Source organism: Giraffa tippelskirchi, chromosome 11, assembly GCF_054371585.1.
Source record: "Giraffa tippelskirchi isolate mGirTip1 chromosome 11, T2T-mGirTip1v1.2.pri, whole genome shotgun sequence".
In the NCBI taxonomy this organism is placed as follows: domain Eukaryota; kingdom Metazoa; phylum Chordata; class Mammalia; order Artiodactyla; family Giraffidae; genus Giraffa; species Giraffa tippelskirchi.
The window spans coordinates 125710646-125721139 of record NC_137285.1 but is presented as its reverse complement, the minus strand read 5'-3'; the positions used below and the strand labels follow the sequence as shown (position 1 = coordinate 125721139).

Here is a 10494-nt window from a genome sequence, read left to right as displayed (position 1 = left end):
GAGAAGGAAGAAATGAAAAACCCCAGGGTCAGCAGAAGGAAAGAAATCTTAAAAATTAGGGCAGAAATAAATGCAAAAGAAACAAAAGAGACCATAGCAAAAATCAACAAAACTAAAAGCTGGTTTTTCGAGAAGATAAACAAAATTGACAAGCCATTAGCCAGACTCATCAAGAAACAACGGGAGAAGAATCAGATCAACAAAATTAGAAATGAAAATGGAGAGATCACAACAGACTCCACAGAAATACAAAGGATCATAAGAGACTACTACCAACAGCTATATGCCAATAAAATGGACAACTTGGAAGAAATGGACAAATTCTTAGAAAAGTATAACTTTCCAAAACTGAACCAGGAAGAAATAGAAGATCTTAACAGACCCATCACAAGCACGGAAATCGAAACTGTAATCAGAAATCTTCCAGCAAACAAAAGCCCAGGACCAGACGGCTTCACAGCGGAATTCTACCAAAAATTTAGAGAAGAGCTAACACCTATCCTACTCAAACTCTTCCAGAAAATTGCAGAAGATGGTAAACTTCCAAACTCATTCTATGAGGCCACCATCACCCTAATTCCAAAACCAGACAAAGATGTCACAAAAAAGGAAAACTACAGGCCAATATCACTGATGAACATAGATGCAAAAATCCTTAATAAAATTCTAGCAAACAGAATCCAACATCATATTAAAAAGATCATACATCATGACCAAGTGGGCTTTATCCCAGGAATGCAAGGTTTTTTTAACATCCGCAAATCAATCAATGTAATACACCACATTAACAAATTGAAAGAAAAAAACCATATGGTTATCTCAATAGATGCAGAAAAAGCCTTTGACAAAATTCAGCATCCATTTATGATAAAAACCCTCCAGAAAGCAGGAATAGAAGGAACATATCTCAACATAATAAAAGCTATATATGACAAACCCACAGCAAACATTATCCTCAATGGTGAAAAATTGAAAGCATTTCCCCTAAAGTCAGGAACAAGGCAAGGATGCCCACTCTCACCACTACTATTCAACATAGTTTTGGAAGTTTTGGCCACAGCAATCAGAGCTGAAAAAGAAATAAAAGGAATACAGATAGGAAAAGAAGAAGTAAAACTCTCACTGTTTGCAGATGACATGATCCTCTACATAGAAAACCCTAAAGACTCTACTAGAAAATTACTAGAGTTGATCAATGAATATAGTAAAGTTGCAGGATATAAAATTAACACACAGAAATCCCTTGCATTCCTATACTCCAATAATGAGAAAACAGAAAGAGAAATTAAGGAAACAATACCATTCACCATTGCAACAAAAAGAATAAAATACTTAGGAATATATCTACCTAAAGAAACAAAAGACTTATATATAGAAAACTATAAAACACTGATGAAAGAAATCAAAGAGGACACAAACAGATGGAGAAATATACCGTGTTCATGGATTGGAAGAATTAATATAGTGAAAATGAGTATACTACCCAAAGCAATCTATAGATTCAATGCAATCCCTATCAAGCTACCAATGGTATTTTTCACAGAACTGGAACAAATCATCTCACAATTTGTATGGAAATATAAGAAACCTCGAATAGCCAAAGCAATCTTGAGGAAGAAGAATGGAACTGGAGGAATCAACCTGCCTGACTTCAGGCTCTACTACAAAGCCACAGTCATCAAGACAGTATGGTACTGGCACAAAGATAGAAATATAGATCAATGGAACAAAATAGAAAGCCCAGAGATAAACCCACGCACATATGGACACCTTATCTTCGACAAAGGAGGCAAGAGCATACAATGGAGAAAAGACAATCTCTTTAACAAGTGGTGCTGGGAAAACTGGTCAACCACTTGTAAAAGAATGAAACTAGAACACTTCCTAACACCTACACAAAAATAAACTCAAAATGGATTAAAGATCTAAACGTAAGACCAGAAACTATAAAACTCCTGGAGGAAAACATAGGCAAAACACTCTCCGACATAAATCACAGCAGGATCCTCCATGACCCACCTCCCAGAATATCGGAAATAAAAGCAAAAATAAACAAATGGGACCTAATTAAAATTAAAAGCTTTTGCACAACAAAGGAAACTATAAGCAAGGTGAAAAGACAGCCTTCAGAATGGGAGAAAATAATAGCAAATGAAGCAACAGACAAACAATTAATCTCAAAAATATACAAGCAACTTCTGCAGCTGAATTCCAGAAAAATAAACGACCCAATCAAAAAATGGGCCAAAGAACTAAACAGACATTTCTCCAAAGAAGACATACAGATGGCTAACAAACACATGAAAAGATGCTCAACATCACTCATTATTAGAGAAATGCAAATCAAAACCTCAATGAGGTATCATTTCACACCAGTCAGAATGGCTGCTATCCAAAAGTCTACAAGCAATAAATGCTGGAGAGGGTGTGGAGAAAAGGGAACCTTCTTACACTGTTGGTGGGAATGCAAACTAGTACAGCCACTATGGAGAACAGTGTGGAGATTCCTTAAAAAACTGGGAATACAACTGCCATATGACCCAGCAATCCCACTGCTGGGCATATACACCGAGGAAACCAGAATTGAAAGAGATACGTGGCTCTTTTTTCCGGTTATCGCGGCGTAGGGAACCATGAGCAGCAAAGTCTCCCGCGACACCCTCTACGAGGCGGTGCGGGAAGTCCTGCACGGGAACCAGCGCAAGCGCAGCAAGTTTTTGGAGACGGTGGAGCTTCAGATCAGCCTGAAGAACTATGACCCTCAGAAGGACAAACGTTTCTCGGGCACCGTCAGGCTTAAGTCCACTCCCCGCCCCAAGTTCTCCGTATGTGTCTTGGGGGACCAGCAGCATTGTGATGAGGCCAAGGCTGTGGATATCCCCCACATGGACATCGAGGCGCTGAAGAAACTCAACAAGAATAAGAAACTGGTCAAGAAGCTGGCCAAGAAATATGATGCCTTTTTGGCTTCAGAGTCTCTGATCAAGCAGATCCCCCGAATCTTGGGCCCAGGCCTGAACAAGGCTGGCCAAGTTCCCTTCCTTGCTGACCCACAATGAGAACATGGTGGCCAAAGTTGATGAAGTGAAGTCCACGATCAAGTTCCAGATGAAGAAGGTGCTGTGTCTGGCAGTGGCTGTTGGCCACGTGAAGATGACAGATGATGAGCTTGTGTACAATATCCACTTGGCTGTCAACTTCCTGGTGTCATTGCTCAAGAAAAATTGGCAGAATGTCAGGGCCTTGTACATTAAGAGCACCATGGGCAAGCCCCAGCGTCTGTACTAAGGCACAGCTTAATAAACCACACTAAACCATCAAAAAAAAAAAAAAAAAAAAGAAAGAGATACGTGTACCCCAATGTTCATCGCAGCACTGTTTACAATAGCCAGGACATGGAAGCAACCAAGATGTCCATCAGCAGACGAGTGGATAAGGAAGCTGTGGTACATATACACAATGGAATATTACTCAGCCATTAAAAAAAATACATTTGAATCGGTTCTACTGAGATGGATGAAACTGGAGCCCATTATACAGAGTGAAGTAAGCCAGAAAGAAAAACAACAATACAGTATACTAATGCATATATATGGAATTTGAAAGATGGTAACGATAACCCTATATGCGAGTCAGAATAAGAGACACAGATGCATGGAACAATTTTATGGACTCTGAGGGAGAAGGTGAGGGTGGGACGTTCTGGGAGAATAGCATTGAAACATGTATATTATCGTATGTGAAACAGAACACCATTCCATGTTCGATGCATGAGACAAGGGCTCAGGGCCGGGGCAATGGGATGACCCAGAGGGATGGGATGGGGAGGGAGGTGGGTGGGGGGTCCAGGAAGGGGAACACATGTAAACCCATGGCTGATTCATGTCAATGTATGGCAAAAACTATTACAATATTGTAAAGTAATTAGCCCCCAACTAAAATAAATAAATTTATTAAAAATAAAAAATAAAAAAAATATTTATTTATTAATTTGGCTCTTCTGGATCTCAGTTGCCACATAGGGAATCTTCGTTGCAGTATGTGGGATCTAGTCCCCTGAACAGGGATTGAATTCAGGCCCTCTGCATTGGGAGTACAGAGTCTTAACCACCGGACCACCAGGGAAATCCTATGTGGTTTGCTTTTAAATCCACCATCCTTCTACTAGAATTTAAGCCTTGTAAAGGCAGGGGCCTTATGTGCCTTATTTACCTTCTCACAGCCTTGTGCATTGTAGGTACTTACTAAATAAAATATGGAAGAAGGAAGGAGTAAATTGTGGGTTAAGATGGAAGAATGATATCCCCAGTCCTCTAAACTCAGTCATAAATGATTTGGATTGCAATCATTGTAGAGTGAACTATACAGAATTCTCCTTCCAAACTTCTGTTTTATCTAGTTTCCAGATGCTCTGACTGCCTGTCACCCTGGCATATAGCTCTCTACCACCATGTATGCCACAAGCTGTAATGGATCAAAAGACTCTTCACCCATCTTCTACCTGGTGGGCATCCCCTCTCTACAGGACGTCTTCTTCCTCCCTGTCTTCTTCATCTTCTTGTCCTTTTACCTGCTTATCCTGGTGGGTAACGCCCTGATCCTGGTGGCCGTGGTGATAGAGCCCAGACTCCATAAGCCCATGTACTTCTTCCTGATCAACCTCTCAGCCCTGGATATCCTCTTCACCACATCCACTGTCCCAAAGATGCTATCCCTCCTCTTTCTTGGGGACCACTACCTCAGCTTCTCCGCCTGCTTCCTGCAGATGTACCTCTTCCACAGCTTCTCCTGCTCTGAAGCCTTCCTCCTGGTGGTCATGGCCTATGACCACTACATGGCTATCTGCCGCCCACTGTACTACCCTGTGCTCATGACCCCATAGACCAATGCTGCCCTGGCAGCCAGTGCCTGGCTCACTGCACTCCTTCTGCCCATCCTAGCAGTGGTGCAGACCTCCCACATGACTTTTGACAGCACTGTTTACATATACAACTGCTTCTGTGACCACTTAGCTGTGGTCCATGCCTCCTGCTCTGACATCACACCCCAGACATTCATGGGCTTCTGCATCGCCATGATGGTGTCCTTCCTGCCCCTTCTCCTGGTGCTTCTCCCCTATGCCCATATCCTGGCCTCAGTCCTTTGCATAAGCTCCCGAAAAGGACGCTCCAAAGCCTTCTCCACCTGTAGCTCCCACCTCCTGGTGGTTGGCACCTACTATTCATCCATTGCCATAGCCTATGTGGCCGACAGGGCTGACCTGCCCCTCAACTTCCACATCGTGGGCAACGTGGTGTTTGCTATTCTCACACCTGTCCTCAACCCTCTCATCTACACACTAAGGAACAAGGATGTCAAAGCAGCCATCACCAAAATATCATGTCCTCAAGACCTAGGGCATTCTGGGGACCTTTGATCCTTAGATATAGTTAATCCTGCACCCAGGATACCTGTGTGTTGAGAAGAGAGAATGCCATAAAAAATTTTTTTGAAGGAAAGAATGACTTATAGCAGGGCCAAAAATGCACTATTGGAGCTTCCCTTTCCAAAATTAATGAAAAGCTAAATAATGAAATCAGTCCTTTTGTGGAAAGAAATAAGAATGTCAGATACAGTATATAAAGTATCTTCTTAAAAGTACCAATCAGATTTTTTAACATAATGGGTCTAAAGTAAGGATAAAGACAGGAATGCAGACAAAGTAGTTATTAAGACATAGATCAGTGAAACACAGCAGAGAGCCCAGAAACAGACCCTTGAGTATATGGGCAATTGATATTTAAATGACACTGTATATCAGTGTATGATAGTATTAGAACTATCAGATATCCACACGTCAAAAGATGAAATTTGTCTCTTACCTCAAACACACACAAAAATCAATCTCATCCTAAATAGGAAAGGTAGAACTGTACAACTGTGTAGGAGACTATAGTCCTGATCTTGGAGAAGGAAAGTATTTCTTAAGTAAGATTTTTAAAATCCAAATGTAGAGAAAAAAAAGCATTAATTTGAATGCTTTAAAATGTAAAATTTCTATTCACCCAAAGACACCAAAAAGAGACTGGAAAGCCAGGCTACAGAACAAAAGAAGTTATTTCTTATGTATATTACCAACAAAAAACTCAAGATTCATAGCCAGGATATACAGAAAATCAAATCAATTTTTAAAACAGGTAGTCAAGCCATAAAAAAATATACTGCTAGAACAAAATACTGCACAAAAGAGAATAAACAAATGTCCAATAAATATAAGAAAGTGTGCTCAAGCTCTTTAGTAATAGAAGTGTAAATTACAACAGCAAATAGTTACAACTAGAAACCAATCAGACTGGCTAAAATGTCAAAGTCTGATGATACCCGTGTTGGCTAGGATGTGGATGGATGGAGCTCTCATACACGGAGAGTGGGAATGCTAATTGGTACAGCCATTTTGGAAAATCTTTATCATTCTCTTATGATGTTGAAGACACACATATTCTATGATCTAGCAACAGTAGCATTTCCCTATTTTGTGAAATGTTCCTAAAATGTAACACTATATGCCAATAAAATATGAAGGAATTATGTATACATGCAACAACCTAGAAGAATCTCATAGTATTGAAAGAATCACAACTCAAAAGGACACATGTGATATGATTTCAGTTGTATAAAGCTTAAAGACAGACAAAGTTAAATACATTTTTTATCAATGCATACAGATGTCAGTAACTATGAAGAAAAGAGAAGGCATGTTTATTACAAACATCAAAATCATGGTTATTTCTGCAGGAGAGGGAGAGGGTTGTTTTCAGAGAGAGCTGCCGAGGGGCTTATGAGGTGTTGTCAATGTTTCATTCTCTCCTGAGTGATGGTGATATGAGTATTTTCTTTACAGTTAAACTATATATTTAGGCTTTATACAGTTCCACTCTGTATGAATATTGTATCTCATTATAATCTCTGACAAGGCATCATTCCATCGGGCAGAGTTTCCGATGGTAGTTCTCAATGTTTGGTCCAAGTCTTCCCATGGGTACAATGGATGGTGGTGGTTTTCACATCCATGGTAAGCATCAAGCTGCTGAATATCATTTTCTTCATTTGTCCATTCATTTAAGAAGTCTTTACTGAGCATCTGGGAAGTATTAATCTATATAGTGGGCTTCCCAGGTGATACTAGTGGTAAAGAATCTTCCTGCCAATGCAGGAGACGTAAGAGACGTGTCTTCAATCCTTGGGCCGAGAAGATCCCTTGAAGCAGGGCATGGCACCCCACTGCAGTATTCTTGCCTGAAGAATCTCATGGACAGAGGAGCCTGGCAGGCTACCGTCCATAGGGTCACAAAGAGTTGGACACAACTGAAGTGACTTAGCACACATGCATACCCACACAATCTACTGTAAAAGCTAAGAGACAGAGGTAATTTGGGACCATCACTGCCCTCAATTCACTCACAGTCTGGTGAGGAAGACAGACATGGGTGGAAAAAGTGTAGTGAGGTAGATGATGTTTCAGAGGGAAGCACAAGGGGCAACAGGAACACAGGGTAATATCTAATCCAAGATATCAATACAAATGTCTTCCATAAATACTGTTAACCTATGCACTTGTTTCTGTTTGTATGGAGTTAACACCACAATGGATGTGAACTGATTGAACAGAAGCCCTAAACTGCTCCAATTGAAGAAGGAGAGATTTCACTCTAGTGCTGACCAGGGAACATGGTTTCCATCCCTGGTCCAAGAAGATCCCACATGCCCTGGAGCAAACATGCAACCACTGAAGCCCATAAGCCTGGAGCCAGTGCTCCACAATAAGAGAAGCCATGACAAGGAGAAGTCTGGGGACCATAACCAAGAGTAGCCCCTGCTCTCTGCAACTAGAAAAAGCCAGGAGTACAAAGCAACAACGACCCAGCGCAGCCAAAAAAAGAGAAAGAAATGGAGTTAACACTCAATTAAACCCAAAGGATTTTAACACCCAATCCGTTTCAGGAATAACACAAGTCAAAAAGGGATCAGGATGTAGTTCTCTACACTGTTGGGCTCCCCCCAACCCCCACCCAAACAGGCAGGAAGGGAAAACCATTCTCAGAATAGTGAATGGAGCAGGCAATGACATTTTCATGGCATGGGTTAAAGGGAAGAACATTTTCCTTAGCAAATTGTGATAAAGGTGCAGCACTTAAGTGGAACTTAAAGCAAGGGCATTAGCAGAGAGTGAGAATTCCAGTAAATAATAATGAGTGTCTTCATACCTGATTTTTAAAAAAATTATATCAGTTTTTGGCCATACCGCAAGGCATGTGGAATCTTTGTTCCCCTACCCGGGATTGAACCCCTGCCCTCTCATGGTGGTAGCAAGAAGTCCTAGTCACTAGACTGCCAGGGAAGTCCCCATACCTGATTCTAAAGTCACAAATACAACAATTTTAAGTCAAAATTATGAAACAAGTAATTTTTTAGTGAATTCTAGCCTCCATTTCTGCTCCCTTCACCTGTTGCATCCCCCTTGAAGAAACAATTTTTATCCATTTTTTTCTTTCCATTTTTAATATAAGCAAAACCATATATTTATAAATATATGCATAATAAATAAACATGACTATATTATTTTAAAATATGGCAATTTGGGCCATATTTCCACTCTGTCTTAGAGGAATGGTAGCATATTGTAGCACTGTTCAGGACCCTGATTTTAAAAATTTAATCAGACTTGTGGTTGCCAAGGGAGAGGGGAGGAGAGGGATGGACTGGGAGTTTGGGGTTGGTGGATGCAAACTATTATGTTTGGAATAGACAAACAAGGTCCTAAAGTATAGCACAGGAAACTGTATTCAATATCTTGTGATAAACCATAATGGAAAAGAATATTTTTTAAAAGTATGTTTAAAAATATGTGTATATTGCTGCAAGTTTTCTTATAAATAATTTTATGCATACTATTCATTCAAAGAACACTGTTATTACAGATTAAATATTTAGAGAGTAACATACTAATGTAACTGAAAAATACCTTGATCTAATACACTGAGTTATTTTGTATTTTGTATTTACTATTATCTACTGAATTTTCTTTCACTCTTTAAAGAAATATTAATTACATCTTATAAATATTGAACTTTGTTTTCCTCCTAATGAACATATTTTGTCATATACCGTCCTTTTCTTACCCCCCTAAAATCACAGTCTATCCATATTTTAAACTTTTTTGAATCCTAAAAAATAAAAATTTAACCAGTGGTTTAAGATGGGAGTAAAAACAGCATATTTGTACACTGATGGAAATAATCCAGGAGAGAGTAAAAAAGTTGGTGATAGGAGGCAGAGGGGAACATTATTGAAAGGACTGGCTTCAGATAGGAGCATCAAAAGTTCATGGGAACAGACCAACTTCCTAGGCAGGGTGTGGGCACAGATGCTGGTAGGTGAGTGAAGATGGGATGGAACTCTGCAGGACTTCTCTCCTCATTCGCTGTAGTGACAATGGGAATAGGTATCCGTGGACTGAGAAGAGAAGGAATGAAAAAGACACGTAGAAGAGAAGACAAGGGAACAAAGCAGGGACATATAGGATGACTGCCTGCCAGTGTTAAGGTCCTACTTGCGTTAGGTTTATAGCCTTCAGAACCTTCTTACATTAAACTCAGATAAGGTGTACTTACATCAGGAAAATACTTCCTGAAAATCAGTTTCACTTTAACCTAAAAGTGTAGTGCTCATCCTGAGTCATAGTGTGCACAACTAATAATCCTAATGTTACTGATTCTTCCTAGTGCAGATTTAAAAAAAAAAAACACAAAAAACAACTAAGCCCTGGAGTAATCACGTAAGCCAAGCTGTATTACAGGAAGAGATGATCGGATTTTGTAAAAGTAATCTGTCCTCACAAATGGCTACCTAAGCTTCTTGTAGGAAAAAATCAAATCTGTCAGCTAAATGACACAAGCTATCATGTATTAAGTATGTATATCATGAGCCTACTATGTATTATATTCCATATTTCAATGCTACTCAATGTTACTGGGAGAGGAGGGAAGAAGAAATATTAAAAAATAATTTAAAAAATGATTCTAAGATTTCAAAAGCTAGTTTAAAATACATTTAAACTTAATTAGAATGTTGAGTTCTAAAACTGACTTTACTTATCACTTATGCAAAGCGAAAATTCTTTCTTGAAAGTGAAAGTTGCTCAGTCATGTCCGACTCTTTGCGACTCCATGGACTGTAGCCTGCCAGGCTCCTTTGTCTGTGGAATTCTCCAGGCCAGAAAATTGGAGTGGGTAGCTGTTCCCTTCTCCAGAGGATTTTCCCAACCCAGAAATTGAACCCAGCTCTCCTGAATTGCTGGTGGATTCTTTACCATCTGAGCCACCAGGAAAGCCCAAGAATACTGGGGTGGGTAGCCTATCCCTTCTCCAGGGGATCTTCCCGGCCCAGGAATCAAATCGGGGTGGACTCTTTACCAGCTGAGCTACCAGGGAAGCATATTTATGTGACACTCTTTTT

The 10494-nt window shown here is 40.0% G+C and overlaps 1 protein-coding gene and 1 pseudogene across 1 annotated transcript; both read left to right on the top strand.

The window, feature by feature from the left end:
* The first annotated feature begins 2608 nt into the window (after positions 1 to 2608).
* On the top strand, positions 2609 to 3343 carry LOC145525820 (large ribosomal subunit protein uL1 pseudogene; annotated as a pseudogene).
* Positions 3344 to 4450: 1107 nt separating this feature from the next.
* Positions 4451 to 5416, top strand: LOC145525423 (olfactory receptor 2AT4-like). Its single transcript, XM_081538288.1, is given in 1 exon segment — positions 4451 to 5416. A coding segment is annotated over 1 exon segment (966 nt).
* Positions 5417 to 10494: the final 5078 nt, after the last annotated feature.